Genomic DNA, 18,349 nt, shown 5'->3' with positions numbered 1-18,349 from the left:
CCCATATCGGAGAGTTTGGGAAAATCGAGATTGGATACATACATTGTTAAAATCTGACTGTACGTCATGTAAACCGAAATATAAGGGCTCGCGAATTTCATCCAGGCATATTTTCGTATTGAACTACCCATTTTTTAACAGTGGAAAAGTTAAGTAGGGTCTTGGAATTCAACAGGCGACACGGACTTTGGAATACGTGCCGAGCTTCGCCTTCATGCTTAGACGCGATTATACGCGGACCGGAGCTTTTTAGCAACGCCTCAAAAAGGCGCAGGACTCGTCGTTAGTTATTGTGAGGGTGTCGTCATGAATGGATGTGAAAAACCCCGATCATAATCGCCGGGACAAAAGCCACACGAGCTTATTTCCAGCAATTCTTTCTCCTCTTTTCTTCGTCCTCTAGTCTTCATCCCCTGACTTCGTCCTTCACCCTCATCGCGAGGATCAACTCGAGTATTAATCCAATTAGGGCCGGTGAGATGGTCGTGTTTGAGGTTTAAAATGGCCCTTGAATCACAGTTTGGTAATCGGTCCGCAGGATTGTATTTCAGAGGTTGGTTCAAGTGGGACTGATTCCGAATGGGGGCGAACCCGGCGCTAATGGGAATCGGGATCGACATCCCATCCACTCCATATCCTTCCGCAAGGAAGGAGCTCCTGCATCCTTCGATCTTTTCCGCACCGTCAACGTCAACGCCGAGTTAACTCTCGGGCACCGGATAAAAGTGCAGCCACTTTTCCACCCTCGTGATTTGAAGCGCCTGATTGATATTAACGGTGCAGCAAAAGCTTCGGTGCATTGATCTTCACTCTCTCAATTGAAGATGGATTGGACGTACAGACTCGGTAAAAGAGTATTGGAGGAGAAAACGGTCAACTATGATCAAAAGTTTAATTTTGGGGTGAAAAAGCTCGTCAGATTAAATAATCGTGTAATTTGTTTTCGTTATTTTCTTTCTCGTTCCACGCCAAAAGAAACAACATCGCTCCTCCAATTTTCATTACTGACAGCTCATTCTGTTCGTTAACCAATTCTCTACAAATTGGCTGAGATGAGCTTTCTCCGATGTTGCCCAATTATCGCTATAGCTTGTAATGAATAAGCTCATCTTTTGTAACGGGATGCGTTAACGCCGTCAAAAAATCATTTCAGGACCTTTTTCAGGGAGAAACCGCTAACGAACGATGATTTCACCCTAATTGGCATAAAAAAAATTGGAACAATGGTGTAATTTTGGCATTTAAATGTTTAAACCAGTGGTGTAATCTCGTAAAAGTTATTAACCTCCTGCGTATAAAACTGGTGTCACACCGGGGTCACCGGATACCCCACATCAAAAGTCATTGCGTAGAAACGGAGACATCGGTTTGAATGATTTGAAAAAATTCTGAGATGCTCTTAAACTGTGGTATTTCAAGGCAAATTAGTTGTCTTTAGCAAAATGAAATTTTGAATATTAAAAAAAAAAAAAAAGATTCAAGAAACAACCAAGTATCGGAAAGTGTATCATTCGATTCAAAGAATCGTAACTCACTGAATTTTCAATATTTTCACCTGGAAATTGATTGACTGGCTTTCAAGGCACAAATATTTAAGAAAAAACAAATATGTAGACACTGCGAGATGAAAAAAGGTATTCATTGGAGTGAGTGAATTTTTGGAAAAAGAATGAATTAACGATTTTTACAATATTTAATTATTCATCTTGTATCAAAACAGATTATTTTGCGTGTTTTTCATATGAAATTTACGGCGATCATACCGCGGGGTCATTTCGACCCCATTCACGTAGCGTAAGCAGCGTTAACTTTGTCCCGAATGTAATTAAATTTTTTAAACCTCAATCCGACCGTCCCGTTTCGCGTTATATTATTTTCCCCAAGTTCCATAACATCTTCATTTCGGTTAAATAATTCCGACCATTTTGCGTGCGGGTAAAATCGTGAGAGAATTCAGTTTCTCAGTCTAGAATTTATCTTCTGGATGAAACGCAGCAGTGTATTCTCGCACAAAGGGAATAGCGTCATTCCCATGTCCCAGATGAATTCATCCCGTGAGCCACTGTACGGTACACATTCAGATGTGAAAAATAGAGAAGGCGAGGAGAGAGAAGCGCCGATGTAACGTGCGTATAGATCTACAGTCGCGGGTGTGCCGCTTTTCCATACGCGTTCGCGAAGGGTTTATTTCGAGCTTTAAAGTTCCTTTCAAGATTCTACGCTCGAGCAAACTCGTAAGCAACACGTCTTTCCGGTCTCCGTGCACGCGTCTATTGCATACTTCGCTGCAGTCCTTCTCGGAATTTTTCATTCGATTGAAAAATACTATCTTCAACTTCCTTGCGCTCTTGTACGAATTCGCTTTCCCGGACCCGCCCACTCAATCAATACAATTTAATTAACGCTCTCTCCGATAATTTCCCATAAGTACTGAGTAAAACCCACGTTCTCGTCTGACTTGATATCCGCTTGACGAAGGAAATGCTGCCGGTATAATAAATTCATGCGCGGATTATGTGTACGAGCGCAAAGCACGGCTGTAAGGAACCCTCTTCGAACCTTGACCCTTCTTCGCAAAGCTCGAAGGTACGCAGGTACACGCTTACCCGCCTCTTGCGTTGAACGCTCCGCAAATAGACTCTGTTTGAAACTTCGAAAGGGCTGTTCGAATTTCCACAAGACAAATGGGTGTATCCACTAATTCTCACGGGGAGCTCTGGAAGCTCCTCGCGTCATCAAGTCTTCAGACTCCGCTTACAGCTAAATGAGCGAGTGCAGGATCGGCACGTTGTGCGAAACTGGGGGAGGTTGAAAAAATTAACGCCTAGTCGAGGGGGAGATCAAGGATGTCTGTTACTAAGCAGCGGTTCGTGATCTCCGTTTTGCGAACGGTTACGGTAATCACGTTAATGTGACGCACATTCTGGAAATATTAGACGCAGGTGGGTGCGGGGCGGAATGTGAAACCTTTTCCTAAAAAATTATGTCCTTAGGTACACGTATCTTCGATATGTGATGGTATACGTCGTCATGTAGAAAGTAATTTTTTCACAGTGTTTTGTCGCCAACGGTATAATATTAAATTTACAATTTTAATATACGTTCGTCAAATTACTTCTCTCTCTTGTTTTATTATTTCCTTGTTCGTTCCGCTTTTCTCGTTTATCTCGTTCCTTTAAACCCACGCGACGACACAAATTTTATACACCTGTCCAACGTTTGTGTAGATACTTTTCTATTTACGCATTCATGCACAGACGCTCGTGAATTTGACGTTTATACTCGGAGAGTCACAAAGCGCGTCACACCTTTTTCCCTTTTGTTTGACCGGGGAATTGCCATACCCTGAAAAACGGACACGTCAGGGAAAGAAATTGGCGGATGTGAATTGGAGGGTAAAAAAAAAGTTTTTAATTTCAGGCATTTCATAAAACCCGATTTTTATCTATCGAATCTTTAATATAATAATTAATAATTAATATAAACAAAATTTTCTCAATTGATTCTCATTCGTTCAAAAAAACACCGGGAAACATGATAAAAGTCGGAGCATATAAAATTTGAAACCTTCACGTTTTTGGTTTATTTTTAGTCTGAAATTCAGTCGCCTGTTATACCCTTGAAAAATCGTAACCCCAGATAATCTCAGTTAAGCGGCTTTCCTGCAAACCTGATTGCTCGTTATTTCAAGTGAAAAATGTTACGCGTCAATCAAACAGTGGGCTCGTAACAGGGAAGGGCTAAAAAGTAGAAATTGCGTAGGCTGGAGCATCGGAACACAATTAAAAAAACAGAATAAAATAAATGGAAAACAGATTTCAGAAAACTGGCAACTCAGGGTTGCCATTTTCATCCCGCTTTGAAGATTCGCTTTAAAGCCAACGCACGGTTACATTTCGAATAGGTGGTCGGAAAACAAGAGAAGAAAAAACTACCAAAATGTCGAACATCAGTAGTAAAGCCTGGCTTCTGTCAGCCTTCGGCGCGCCGATGTGAGCGAGCCGGTCTGATTATATCCGCACACTTTCCACTGCTAGTGATTATATTGCATTATAGCGACGGTGTTTGAAGGGGAAAAATACCGCAGTAAATTCTCCATCGAGGAGGGTGAACACAAACTCCGTTGCAGTTAGATATGACATTTCCCTCCGACCTTATGAAGAGCATCTCGTCACTTCACCACATCTCGCGTAAAACTGTTGCATGCATCGAGCCGATATAACCGTGAAGCTGAGGTATTACGGGTATAAAATAGCGGTTCAAACGCTCGAACCTGCACATCGATACTTGTCGCGAATATTTGAGTTGAAGGTCTCGAAAATTTCGTCTCGTGTTTACCAACGCAAAGTTCGACTTGTTTACAAGACCGATTTCGCCGTATAGGCAGCAATGATTTATTCCTCGAATCTATCTACCGTTTGTCGAAATGAAGATGGATTAAACACGAATAAGGCTCTCTGATTTCTCCTATTCCCCGTAGACCGAAACTTGGTGGTATCTTGATCTTCGAAAATTAACTCTAAGGGTGTGTTGCTACCCGGTCGAAAGTTGGCCGTCGTCTCTTGGATGCAAATTATAGAGTCTCTGAGCTTGGCAAATTTCTGAGCAACCGTTGCGTTATGATAAACAAATCCGAAGACCTGATCCTCGCCTTCTGGTTTCTCAGAAAATAGTTTCAACATAATTTACGACTCACAGTTTTAAGCTCTCCATGCTTGACGCGCAGGTTAAACCGAGGCTAAAATTTGACGCAAATTCATTCGGAACGTAAGTATAGCTCTGCGGAAAAGGAGAGAGAGCGAGAGAGGAAATATTGAACGGATCTTTTCAACGCGTCAATAAAACCTGAACTCTGTTTCTGCTGCTATCTTCATCGTATACGCGATATAACTGAGATTTTGCGTTATTGAGAGGAAGCTTTTTTTTTAAACATGCACAGCGGGACTTACCGATCAGATGCGGTTGCAGGAGCAGTTCTTCCTTCCTCGCGCAGCTTACATTTCTCTTCAAGCTCCAGGAAAGATTTACAATACACAACAAGTTTAGTCCCCGTTCTATCGGAATAAATTAACGAAAATAGTCGTCTCGTTTTTACAGAAATGGTTTCATCAACGTTTTGACCGTTTCTCTTATCACGCTTTACAGAGAAAGTCAATCTCTCACACTCGATAATGTCGGATGTATATTTTATTCATACAGATTATACCGCGTCTGGAAATTATTCGGTGAAACTTACACACCCGTTTTCACTGTACAACGCACAAGTTTACTTTTTGCCTTACGTCGAACGAGGTGGATGAAAGAAAATCGAATCATTTAACGTAGGTGGCGAGAGAGAAATCGATGTCACGAAATTCTAGCCAAACTTATACGATCCGCAGCTAGACACTCCAGCCGAGATCGGTTCATGTCACACTGGATACGTCGAACGATATTTCGCACCCTACTGAATCCCCCCCTCCTTGCCTCCCGACGAGAATCCAAATCGCTTAGCGTAAACTCGATTCGTAACGCCAATCTTAACGCTCAGCTTCTTGCAGGGCCAGAAAGAAACAAGAATTAGGAAACAAGAATCAGCCAAAATCTAAGAGCAAGGTGGACAGCTAATTTTATAGCAATCGCGCGATTGATTCTGAAATTTATTTCGATGAGAAGTAAAAATTTCCACGCTATCAAATTTCGCATATTTAGCCGAATTGCAAAAATCGCTTGTTTTTATTCTTTCAATATCAAGTGAATATTTCATTCTCATAAAACTAACCGTCAATAACCGATTCGATAATTCGATTGATGGGTACGACTGAGAATGTTAATTTTCGCATATTTGCTCGAGCATCTGTGTCGTAAAATTTATTGTCATTCTCGGCCGTAGCTACTTGAATTGCGGGTTCCCGTAGCGGCTGTCTTCCATTGATTGATGTATCGGCCATCGTACGTATTCGGTAATTTTAAGTCGGTTTTTTCTCACGTACAACAGTTGAATAGAACAGAAATTATTACACGGATTGAAAACTCCCGAAGGGGCAGAGAACCCTTCTAAACATTACGAAATTATAGCCGCGGGTTGTTTCCCTCAGGGGGTCAGAGTGTTTGTTTCGAGAAAATGAAACAAATAATTACACGGTTCGCCAGAGTAGACAAACTCTCGTGTATCAGAGTGGGAGAGAGAAAGAGAGATGGATTGTGAAAAATGATTCAACCTGCAAAATGAAAGTAGAGCAGGGAGGTATTTATTCTTCTTCTTTTTCTTCTTCTTCTTCTTCCTCTCTTATTCAGGATGAGAAAATTTAATAAAATCTGACGTCAGCTACGCGTCATTGTAATAATCGCACCTTGACCCATCGCAACACGAGCGTATCAAGGGACGAAAAGGGATTACAGGACGTCAATTTTCCTATCCCCGCGTAATTGACCTTGGAAATAGCAAACAACGCAGAGTCCTGTAGCTAAGAGTGAGGTTGATGAAACAACGTTCGACACAGAATATACTAACAACTACGTAAAAGAGAAACAAAGAAAAAAAAACAACTACAAGAAAAATGCGTGCGTGCGTTATTAATACCTAGGTCAGTGACGTTGGAAACTCGTCTATCCCCTGTAACACAATAAATACAACGAATGTAAATAAATACAACGTGTGTTTTCTTTTTCCACCTCGTATACTCTATATATATGTATATATGTTATATTCACAATACGATTAACCGCCAAAAACAAGAAGACTAAGAAAAAAAAAATAAAAAATACCTCACAAGTTCAATACTTCCGTTTTCGAAAAATTATAAAGACTTTCAACCTCTACTAACTTCGATCGATGAATTTTGGCGCAAATGAATTCCTTCCCGTTTTCTGTCTCCCCCCCCCCCCATTCTCTCTCTTTCTCTCTCTCTCTCTCTCTCTCTCTCTCTCTCTTACACACTTTCTCTCTATCATTCACCTCGACTCTCGTTCTGTAACAATATTTTTCGAAATAATTGACAGCGCGATATCCGAGAGGAATAAGCACGCTGCGACGCCGGCACGTGAACAGCGACGGTGGTCGAGACGATACTGCGAGCTTGTCGGCGTCCCGGCGCCCCCCTCCGCCCCTCTCAGACCCCTCTCCCACCCCCGCCCACCGTCATTGACCCACCCCCGCACGCAACCGCTACGCACCGCGTACTTCTGTCTCTTCGTCTGTCCGTAGTTACGTTTACCGGGGGTACCGGGCTCGGCGTTGGAAGGGGAAAGGGGGAGGGGGAAGATCCCTCAGGAGTCACCGGATTCTCTCTCTCCCCGGACGGTTTTCACGTGTTGCTTCGCTGAAATTTTGCCGTACGAACGTATACGGGTATATATTATTTCTCGAAATCCGTTCAGAGGGAAAATATTCAACTGTAGGTATGGAAAAACAACCCATATTCGAATCAGATCTTCTATAACTGTTGCAGAGATGATAATTTCATTTATTATTATTAATTATTGTAATTTTTACAAGCTTACGTGTGTATTAATTTTAATCCCTGATTCACTTCAGATTATATACTTTTTATAATTATGCAAAATTTCAATGACTGAACTGTTAACATTTGTGACATCTTAGCAGAAACAAGTTTGTATAAAAAATTATACTGTACGCGATTAATGTACTTGTTAGAAATGTATTATGCATATTTTGTTGAATTTGTTAATTCTGGAGAACGTTTTTTATGCGAAAGAATAATATATACATATGTACTGTTACTATTGAAGCGGATTTCTGATATTTTAATGATCTGTTCGATGGTTTCATTATTATTGACGTTAGATGAAGATTGATAATACCTGCATACTTGACGCGCGTAAAGATTTTCGCATGAAAGCATTACAAAATTGTTGGATTACTAAAAGTATCACGTCCATTTTACGTAGTAATACGTAAGAACGTCTGACTCTAAATTCTCGATTCAATGTTGCCACCATCTTTCTTCTGTATTGTTTTTGCTTCATTCTGGTGGTTTATATGCGAATATTTTCGAGTAGGTAGCAAAAATGTACGAGCTTACGTGTATTGTTGAGTTTACATATGCATGACATGCAAAATGGCGAAGTAGAAGCGGTAAAAACAGAGAAAAGAATAGCTATATATTTTATCGAATAACCGATTATTTTCCGTCGATACAGTCTGATACGCGTCTGACTCGAGCTGGTAAAATGAAACTTTATGTGACAGACATCGATCATGGATTGAAAGAAAAAGTCCGCGTGTCGCGTTGGTAACGGGTTGATAAACTTCGTCGTTGACGTAGAAAAAAGAAAGCGAAAGAAAGAAAAAAACTTCAAGCGAGGTTTACTCGCCTGAAAGGCTTCTCTCCTTGACTGTGGATATAATATTAATTAATCGCTAATTTTAGCGTGTCAATAAATATATATGTATATAAATTACGAACAGAGATTACAGGCGGATTCGATGGGATGAAAAGGGAGAGAGAAAAGCTCGCGCTTTATACAAGCATACACATGTACAGAGCGTCACGGATCTGGTGATTTGAATAAAAATTGCGTCTCGAAAAGGCTGAGAATCCTTCCCCCTGCGGGTGATCCAATTGTTCGGAATTCTATGTACCGGCCAATTTCAAAAATCAAATTACCTGCTGCACAGGCCGAGACTCTGAAAAGGCAGTAAGAATCGCCCATTTTCTCTCCCTTGGAGAATCAGAGAGAGCATACTTAAAGCGATAAAACGTGTATGAAATTTCACTTCGCTCTCATTCACGATGCCTACACAGAATACATACATTATTATATAATAAGTTCGTTAAAATCGTACCAGCGTAATTTTTTATCCTCCGTTTTCTGAGTCCATCGTTTGACTATATTAACCAATAAAAACAGAGATGGAAAGAATGTCTTTGAATGATGTCTGAAACGACACGCGGATAAAAAAAAAAACGCGAACAACAGCCAAGTTCGATTATGCTAAATTATACCCGTTTCTGTCTGCACGACTAGGGGGGGTGGAAAAGCCAATTCCGACTTGCTGTTTAACGTCCAAGTCGACTGGATCGATTTTTGGCTTCGGCTATTCACCCCTGGACAACTTGTCGTGCAGGTGCAAGCCGCCGCAGCGAAGATATAGAAACCAAGCCATCGTCGTGGCGACCAGTTTGTTTGTTTTTTTCGTCCTTTTTTGTTCCTACGGAGCGGCATTTGTGACTTGAAATAATGTGACCCGTCCCCGATCGATTGTAAAAGCACTGTTCAATTCGTGCATATTTTTGAATAAATTTCATTCCTCCGAAGGTTGTTCGATCGAATGGAAATTTCATTCCAGAGAATGATCAACCTTAGAACAATAAATTTTTTCATTTCTACCCTGAAAGTAAATACCACACAGAGTGAAAATTCTATTTATGGCTATTATATGTACAGTTCTCTGTTTTCATTTAACACGATAATCGCAAAATATATTTTTCACGGTATCATAAAATGAAACTGAGGTTTACAGTTGTAACTAAAAATTCTAGTATGTTTTGCCATTATTTTTTAATACGTCAATTCGTATTGTATTATTTTATAACTATTCCCTTAATTCAACGCTGCTCCAAGAATAAATTATTGTTAAAGTCAAGACTGAAAAAAATTCAGTGAACCGAACAAACAAATTTAATGTTCAAGAAACTGGAAAACGTAGTGTCGTCAACTGTTATTATGTACAACGAATGGTTGTTTGTACAAGATTTTTTTATAATTTCAATAATATACAAATCGTTACAGATGTAACGATATGAAATTATTTTAAATTTCTTAGTCGTTAAAACTAATAAAATATTTCTCAACATAAATTTTTGGGGATTCATGCACGCCGATATAAATTGGTATACGTCACGCACGGGTCGTGGATAAGTGATAAATTTGATGGAGGATTTCCACTCTTTTCGAAATGGTTACTTCCCAGAAATTTATGGATAAAATAATGTGCGTATGCATAACGCAAAGATTTTCCAACTCGGTTGAAATTCAGCCGGTGATTCCTGACATAATTGATCACAAATTTGTGATGACAGAATCGAGCCTGCAAGAATTGGATGACGACAGTATTCAGCAGCGAGTGACCGTGTTTCGAGAACAGTTGTAGCCTCGCTTTAACTTATTGTTAGCTGCTCCTCTCGCATCATCGCATATTACCCGCGGAGCTTTGTACACGCGGCTCCCCCGTTTCTGACTATTTTCACGCTCTGCGGCGCACCACAATCGGCTTAATTGCAAAGTACAAACTTTGCGGCCTTTGATAGCTGAGGCTTAGTTGTAAAAAAGATTAAAAATGTAAAAGCAACGTCCGTTTTTACCGGCGCAAAGCTTTCTCTCGAGCTGCTTACGAGCGCGTTTCGGAGCGCATTTCGGACGGAACTTTCTACTTGTCGGAAGTCGCGAGCGGAGCGAGATATTGATTGTTGAGGGTCGAGGGAAGCTCGTATTTAAAACGTTTCTCATTTTGCTCGAAACACTCTGCACGTCTGGAGAGAAGAGAGGAATATGGATACAGCTATAGCTGTCGAGACGCAAACAGATACGGACTGAAACAAGGGAGCGGAAAATGTCCTCGGAGAGAAAATGAAGGAGCGATAACAGCGTCTCAACTTGAGTGCCAACTTCGCTGCGCACCGTTGCTTCGCTCTTACTAACTTAATAATTTTGAACATCGCGCGTGTACCAAGAGTTAAGAAGACGAGAGGCCGCTCTTAGCGCCTTGAACTGCCGTTTTTTTTTTTGTTTCGCAAGAAAGGTACACGTCGTGAGACACATTATACTTACGGTACTTTCTCACGGCGTTAATGCCAAAAAGTTGATTTTCAACAGCTTGGAAATTTGCAAGTTCTTCGAAAATTGCTCATCTCACATCGTTTCTTTTCTCTGTTTCTCTCTCTCTCTCTCTCCAATTGACACTTCAATTATTGTTATAATAATTAACTTTTTGAAAGGTACGTATATAAAAGAGAAAAATAAAGTTAAAAAAAAATCCAACCTGATATATTATATACGGATAATATTCTGAACACAGAATTAATTCCTTGTGAAAAGTGCTGTTGGTAAAAATCGTAGCATGAATTGTATATGACCTGGGCGGATTTTGAAAGTGATAATAAATCAAGATACGTGTGAAAATGTAATACACCTACCGTGATTGAGCGCCGGTGATAGTCAAAGAAGCGATTGCGTCTCTCATCTAATTGTAAGAAGCACATTCACCCATGAAATTAGCACCACAGTCATCGAGGGTTATTCGATATACTTGCTGGGGCACGGTTTTAGACTTTACGTCACAAAAATCCGTTGCAGACTTCCGGTTCGGTTTACGGGTGCGTATAAAGGTCTGGAAGCCTCGTTTTCATCGTGGAGAGTAGACTTCTCTCCTGTCCGCAGTACATACATTCTAATTAAAAGTTGCGGCATCCCTCGGGGAGTTCCGTTGTCATTTTGTGCGTATTATATCAGCTGGGTGCAGACCGAGAAATTGTTTCTTCGTTAGAGGCTATAAATTGCTACCTAGGTTTTGTCAGAGGAGCAAAATTTTGCAATTTCATTAGGTTCGTAATAATCCCAGGAGCTCCGGTGAAGTTTACTTAGGTAACTTTTGTTCTTAAGATTCGCATGTCACGGGTCAGTGAAAGTAAATATTACAACACCGAGTATCCGGTATTGGAAGGTGAAATTTTGTTTCAGTGTAAAAAAAAATGAAAAAAGAAACAAACACCAACAAACCAAAAGGGTACAGAGTAATCCTCGTACAGAGAAGCTGATTTTCCACGGCTCGCCGAGCTATACTCGACAATTTTCTGCAGTGTGTTTCACGTATCAGCGGTGCAAAAAATTCCTCGACAACCCCTATTCTCGTTACTACCCTCGAATCGTGTAAATGTTATTTTTGCGTTAAGGCTGACGTGTTTTTTAGGCTTGATAAAAAAAAAAGAAAACACCGAAAAACTCGTCCTCGTACTAATTATAGAAATTTTTAGAGAAAAAACTCCGTTCTCAAGCAGTCAACGATATCAAAATGTCCGTTATCGTTCTGCCGCGTTGAGGGTCATCCATCACGATGTCCGTATAGCCTGACCACATGGCCCATGGTCAAGCCTCACTATTCACGGTTCATTATCAGCTTGACAAATTGAAATCGGCAGTGTTCGTTCCGACCACAGCAGACAGCGAATTAGTTCATCCCGTAATGGTCGCTCTGCATTGTGACGGAAATTGTTACACTGTGTTATATTAACGCGACGACTCGGAACTGGTGCGTTGAAATTTTGCGAACCCTTTGACGTGTGTTCGCAGTAGAGAAAAGAGTGTTACGGTCGCTTGCAAAGGGAGGTGCACTGATGATTAAATAGCGAAAAGGGGTGAAAACTAATTATCCAGTTCGCCAGTCTTGTATGTATAAAAAAATTTGAAAAACTCGAACATCCTTGAAGGTACAAAATTGATTTGATGATGAAATTTTCGCTCGGCTACTCAGCTAAATTTGGGTTTTGGCTGGGAAAAAAAAATACAGGTATTCGAGGGTGTGTGCGCAGGGCTGTCAGAGACAATTTACCGTGAACTTAGGGACTCAGCGCCTACGTAGGAGGAATTTGAAAACGCTTTCAGATTCCCCATTTATTTACCGGCCATTTATATATTTTATGTATGTATATATACGTACATAAGCCTCTCCTTCCGACTGGGTGAGTTTTTATCGCAGTCAATTCTCCCCCTTTTATCCGTTTCTTCTTCCTTCTCCTCCGGCATTTCTAATTTACATTCGATTAGCCAAACTTTCCATGGAATGAAAGCAGACGATGGATAATGGGCAGTAAATCCACGCCCGCTGTCAAATGGAAATTCAATGGAAATAAACAATCTTCAAAGTAGTTGTTGAACTCTGCTCATACGCTATCCTGTTTATTTGTAGCTATTCATTCAGTTTTTACAAAAGTAACAATTTTTTTACTGCTCTTCCAAGGGTTCGGATCTACGAAATTGATTGGCTGAGCTTTTTGTATTTAATTAACTCCAAGCTCTGACTCAAAGGAAAAGCTCTCTTAGAGGGATAACCTTTCTCTTTAATTACTCATGCCTCGACTATCTCCGGAATAGTACCTTACAGTTTACGGGGTCAAAGGGCTCAGACATCTAATAAGTCCGACACATGTTGCTTTTATTGCGAGAAAATAACGGCGAGGCAAAAGTGGATGATATTGATCAAAGTAAATAGAGATAACAAGGTTGCGCAATGTTCTTGCCAGTGTGTTTGGAAAAAGTTCGTTTCTCGTCTATGAAATATCGGAGAGCATCATTTCTGCTAGGATGATAAATAATTACATTCGTTAACGTGAAGAATGGGGGTGAGGCGGGGGATTGGATTTTTGGATTTCGCATCCCGACTGAATTGCATTTTAATTTGAAAGAATGAGAAAGGTATTTGAAACCGATAAACATTCACAGCTCCGATGTAGTCCGAAATTGAACGAAGGTTTAGAGTTTCGAGCACCGCTGACTCGTTGTCAGTCAGACATGTCAGTGTTGCAAGTTTTTATGACATTAGGAGGGAGCGATGCGAGAAATCGCGGCAAACATGCGTCACTGACCTCATATAAACAAGGATCAATATTTCAACGCATGGAAATACTCCAGTTCGCGAATGGTCTGATCGTTGTTCCAAAAGGAGACATCTTGTACACGGGGATTCGCCCTTGTACCGAGATCTGGGCATTTATATTGAAGGAATTGCGATGTAGCTCAATGTCTTGTCATCGATTTCAGCCAAGGGTGAAGGAAAAATGTTTACATCAGGGCGACGGAGGGAGAGGGAAAACAGGAGGGAGATATTGGAACCGGGAAAATTATCCCTCGCGCAAGAGCAACGCATGCGTTTGCCGTTCCAATATGGCGGACAGCAGCCTCCGGATGGAATGACTCTGTCCAACTTTTTCATTCGGGAAGATGATAACGCGCCGAAGGAAATCTGAGCTTAACGGATCCGCGATCACCACTAAACCCTGTCAGCTGTACTGTCCTTTACAAAGAACTGGCGTCGAATTATGAACCGTGAAAATTGCGTCATCGTGTTCATCTCCATCTTCGCCATGCTTTTGGCCGTCTCGAACGGTGAGTGAGTCCATCATTGTCCACATGAACAACAAATTGCGAGCGTAAACGCTTTGTGAACGTATAGATTCATGTTTACTTATAGTAGAAAATTTGATGAGATGCGTCGTTTGGAGACTTGATGAAATTTTTCAACAGCCGGGAGAATAAATATGCCGATTCATTTATCGATTAGTTGGAATTTTCAGCGGCTATATACGATGACTTTAAATTGTTTCTTAAAATTTTAGGCGCTGAGCAGCCAGAAAAGTTCGAACATTCTTTCATTCGTTTATTCGTCTTGCAGGCCAACTTATGTCGAAGGAATTGCATCGGACTCACGCAGCTTCCGAGAGACCGAACGACCTCTGGTGCTACCAATGCGACACAATGGACGACGGTGAGAAGTGCTTCGATCTCGTCGGCAATCACAGTTCCCTGATGCAGAAATGCAAGGATGATAAGCGCATTTGCACGGTGAGTGTGACGGTGGTGATTTTGAAAAAGAACTTACGGAACGGCTGATTGATCGCTATTTTTTGAACATTGACCTTCAGTTAATCGCCGATTAGTCGGAGAGAAAAGCGGATCAGGATTAGCTTCCGTAAATTACGCTTCAAAGTTGTATTAAAAAGTTATCCAAAGTTCAAGCGGGCTTCAAGCTAGATTGGCTCAAATTTCAGAGGAATCGCCCTTTCGAGAACTTTTATCACCGTGGACACGAGCTTTCTCCGGTCGAAACATTTTAAACAGTCATTTAACGATAAAAATAAGCGTAATGAAACTTCCAAGCGATTTATGAAAAGTACCGTGTTGTGAAAATTGTTGTGTTGCCCGCAGGTGAAAAGGGTTTCTTACACAACGAGCACCGAGAATTCAACTTCGGTACCAATGATGTGGTCGTTGGAGAGGAACTGTACAAACAAATGCGAGGCCGGCTGCATCGTGATCGGAGAGCGAACAAAATTGTACGCTTGTACAGCTTGCTGCGAGAAATCACTGTGCAACACCGGAAAAGGAAGAGCATCGGATCTGTCGACAAACAGGATAGGACTTTTACCCGGCTTGATAATCCAAGGATTATTGACCGCCATTATGTATCCATCGTGACAGTTACAATAAACTGAATTTCCACCTTGACGGTTGTCTTAGAATGGTTTAACCAGTTTCTAAACTGCATTCAGGTGTTGCCAGGGGAACCTTTTATCAAACCATCATGGAAGGAATGTGACCTAGAGAAAGTGTTTAAGGTTCTTTTAACCATGCTGGTAAAATTTCACAATTGCTACCTTCTCGTCGCATTTTCTTATCGATTGGAATAGAGAATTCATTTTCAGTAGGTCGTTTGGGAGTTTCTTGAGGAAGCAAGCTATCAACTTACGTTTAAAGCTTGCACAACACAGCAAACATGAAACTGACTTGCCGCCTGTGTCACCAGCAGTGATGCCTCAAACAATGATCTTGTCACTGTCGAGTGTGCTTAATCATTGACCCCAACGATGGGTTATAAAATGGAATACTCGATGAGGTGGTAAGAATGCGATGTAACTGGTAAGCTTATGCTGGAAATGCCTCCAGTAGTGTTTAGGTTGCCACGCGGTGCATTTGCTGTTTCCGAACAGTGTTCAGATGATCAGGAATGATTTTGAAAATTCTTACCTACCTCTGTCTCTTCGCTGCAATTTTTACCGCTGGCTTTGGCAACCACAGAGAACGTTTCAAAAAAATTACCACCTGCGCGACTATCATAATTGAGAAAATCTGCCCCAATTGCATCAGTGTCGGTCTCACAACGCCGGCAAGGCGATCCTGGCAGGCGGATGTCCTGGTTACCCACTTTTCTAATCAGTCGCAGACCCAGTTGTACGTGATGACCAAGCACACCATGGACCGTCCCAGATACGAGAACCCTGCATTCGATAGAGTCGGTATGTACCTGGCGAACACAGAGGTAGACGTCAAAATAACGTTCAAGCATTTCCGGGTCTCCAAATCGGAAATGCAATACATTGTTTTGGTGCATTTGAACCTGAGTAGTTTTGATCTCGCGGGTTACATCGGGGCTAAGATTCCCGGGGACTGGCAGATCAACAAAGCGTTGGGAATTATTTTTATAGGCTTGTTTAAAGGTGAGTTGCAAGTGTTTGGAACACCTGTTAAAGTGCCTCGAATTTGGAGTGCCAGAAATTTCGAGAAACTAAGTATCTGCGATCACGAAGTACCGAGCACCGATTCTCAAATTACCGGATCTGGCAAGACTGTCGTGAAAGTGGTCATTATAACGACCCATCGTCTATCGCTCATTGAGAAAAAAGCTAATGTGGGCGGCATCGTGGGAGATTTGATGGAAGCGTGGGGAAAAAAGTTGAATCTCACACCAAAATACTTTTGGAACTTTAAGGCAGATCGTTTTCTCAATTTCCTTGATCGGGACGGGCTTCGTATGGTTTTCGATTTGCGAGCTGCATCAAAAATGGCAACTCCCAGGTCATTTCCTTCTTTGACAATGGAACAAGGCATTTGGGTAATCGCGAACAATTGTAAAGATAAAAATGTTTTGTTTCGACCGTTGAGAACAAACTTGTTGTGGCACACAGTGTTGTTGATAACCTACGTAGCTATCATGTTGTTCCTTTTTCGACATATTCCTGTGGTCAGACTTGTACTGCACTTGTTTGGTATTTTTTTTGGAGTTGGTGTCAGTTGGTGGCCGAAAAAAATATTTCATCGTTTTCTGCTGGTGTTATGGTGCTTCGGTTCTTACATACTCGTTCAGGGTTACCTCGCTGCGTTGACAACTGACTTTTCGGCGCCGGCTTCCTGCAAGACCTTCCGTACCGTGACGGATCTGATGGAGTCTGGAATGGATACCTACTGCTCTAAGATTTCAAAGAACTTCTACTGTAGCCTCAACAGCACAGCTGGCAACTACTCGTGCGATAAGTGTACGTTGCGTGAGAAAAACTGGCTTTCGCGCATCAATCCCAAGAAATTACTTGCTGACAAATCCTGGCGACCATTTGCGTTCACCACGAACAAGAGAACGTTCAAGAGTCGGTTTAACTTCAAACCGTTCACCAAAATGGAAGAACGAATGGGAACGTGGCCCGGTATGATTTACACAAATGCAATACAGGATATTTTTAACAAAATGGTAAATGTATCCCGGAGGGTGTTTCAATCCGGTAATTACATGCACGCGCTGGTCAAGTATCCGGATCGTGAAATTAGTTTTGCTAAATCTAAGCGGAACGCATTCGATATATCAGACTTCAAAGATGTCGCTATCATTCTTTACGTCGGATGGGCATGCAGTATTGTCACATTTGTTATTGAAATTCTGGTCAAACGGTACGGTAAAAATTAAATCTCTTCACACTGCATTCGGGTTCATAGTGAACGTAACAAATTAGAATATTGAACAGTCTAGAAACAGAGTAAGTCAAGATTATTACACAAACCTCTTATTCACTTTTTTAAATTATGCGATGTCTGGTATCTGGTGTTTCTACGGGAGCCACTGCAAATTTTGGTAAATTATGCTTGCGTCTTGCAACTTCCTCTCGTTTCCGTGTGTCATTGTTCCTGTGTTACTCAATACCTAAAACATCGATGGAAATAAAATTGAATTACTTTTCTTCAAGCGTTCTACAGGATATGATTATTCCTGAACAATGATTCACTACAATACTGAACGATGTAAAAATTCCTAATAACTTTCCGTTCATACTTTGTGTTTTCGTGTCACTCGATACTTGGAAGTCGAAGGGAAAGAAGAATGATCCTATCTATTGCTGGTAATGGAGGCTGTTACTTTGTTCCTCAGTTAACGCTGGACTTATTTTTAATAGTGGTTGTAAAAAATTGCAACCTCAAATTAGAGGACGTAAAGTGCAAAGAGTTACCATCGCGGTTACACCAGGAAACTATTGGCTCATAAACCCGCAGTGGGGGTTGAAATCGATGTACGTCGATGGTTAGTGGGTCGGTAAACTCTTGACAGTCGAAAAGATCAAAGATACACCCAAGGATTTTCACCGGTCTCCAATGTTTCCACAAAATATCCCATACGACTGACCTCCCAGACGTATTATTATTATTATCTTATGCATTAGATGGCTATCCCATCTTTTTGTAATTGAGGTTCTGATCATATGATATCGCAACAATTTAACTTCGGTCTGATACCGGTTTGAAATTATAGTGGATCTAATGAATTATAGCTTTGTCACGTGTTTTAGAAACAGCTTGAGTTCAGATTGTGATA

The 18,349-nt window shown here is 41.1% G+C and overlaps 2 protein-coding genes across 4 annotated transcripts in view; one reads left to right on the top strand and one right to left on the bottom strand.

Annotated features, from left to right (window-relative positions):
* Positions 1-15,765, bottom strand: part of LOC124221013 (uncharacterized) — a 58,085-nt gene extending 42,320 nt beyond the window's left edge. For 2 of the 3 annotated variants that reach the window (XM_046630593.2, XM_069133366.1), the window contains exons 1-2: positions 6,938-7,035; positions 4,950-5,211 (exon numbers count right to left, since the gene is read on the bottom strand). The gene's annotated coding sequence lies outside the window, so the exon portion shown is untranslated. Of the gene's footprint in view, positions 1-4,949; positions 5,212-6,937; positions 7,036-15,745 lie in introns of those variants that run through there. The other variant, XM_046630613.2, reaches the window with a different exon arrangement.
* LOC124221025 (uncharacterized) lies at positions 13,856-15,222 on the top strand. Its single transcript, XM_046630651.2, has 3 exons — positions 13,856-14,103; positions 14,390-14,559; positions 14,923-15,222. Exons 1-3 carry the CDS (start codon positions 14,037-14,039, stop codon positions 15,190-15,192), a joined length of 507 nt encoding a protein of 168 aa, XP_046486607.1. The 5' UTR covers positions 13,856-14,036; the 3' UTR covers positions 15,193-15,222.
* Positions 15,766-18,349: the final 2,584 nt, after the last annotated feature.

This window comes from Neodiprion pinetum, chromosome 1 (assembly GCF_021155775.2).
Source record: "Neodiprion pinetum isolate iyNeoPine1 chromosome 1, iyNeoPine1.2, whole genome shotgun sequence".
In the NCBI taxonomy this organism is placed as follows: domain Eukaryota; kingdom Metazoa; phylum Arthropoda; class Insecta; order Hymenoptera; family Diprionidae; genus Neodiprion; species Neodiprion pinetum.
This window is presented reverse-complemented; position numbering and strand designations above follow the sequence as displayed.

Coding starts and splice junctions, on each gene's coding strand:
- LOC124221025 (XM_046630651.2), top strand. CDS start 14,037: ATGAACCGTGAAAATTGCGTCATCGTGTTCATCTCCATCTTCGCCATG. Junction 14,104..14,389: donor GCTTTTGGCCGTCTCGAACG/GTGAGTGAGTCC, acceptor TTCGTCTTGCAG/GCCAACTTATGTCGAAGGAA. Junction 14,560..14,922: donor ATGATAAGCGCATTTGCACG/GTGAGTGTGACG, acceptor TGTTGCCCGCAG/GTGAAAAGGGTTTCTTACAC.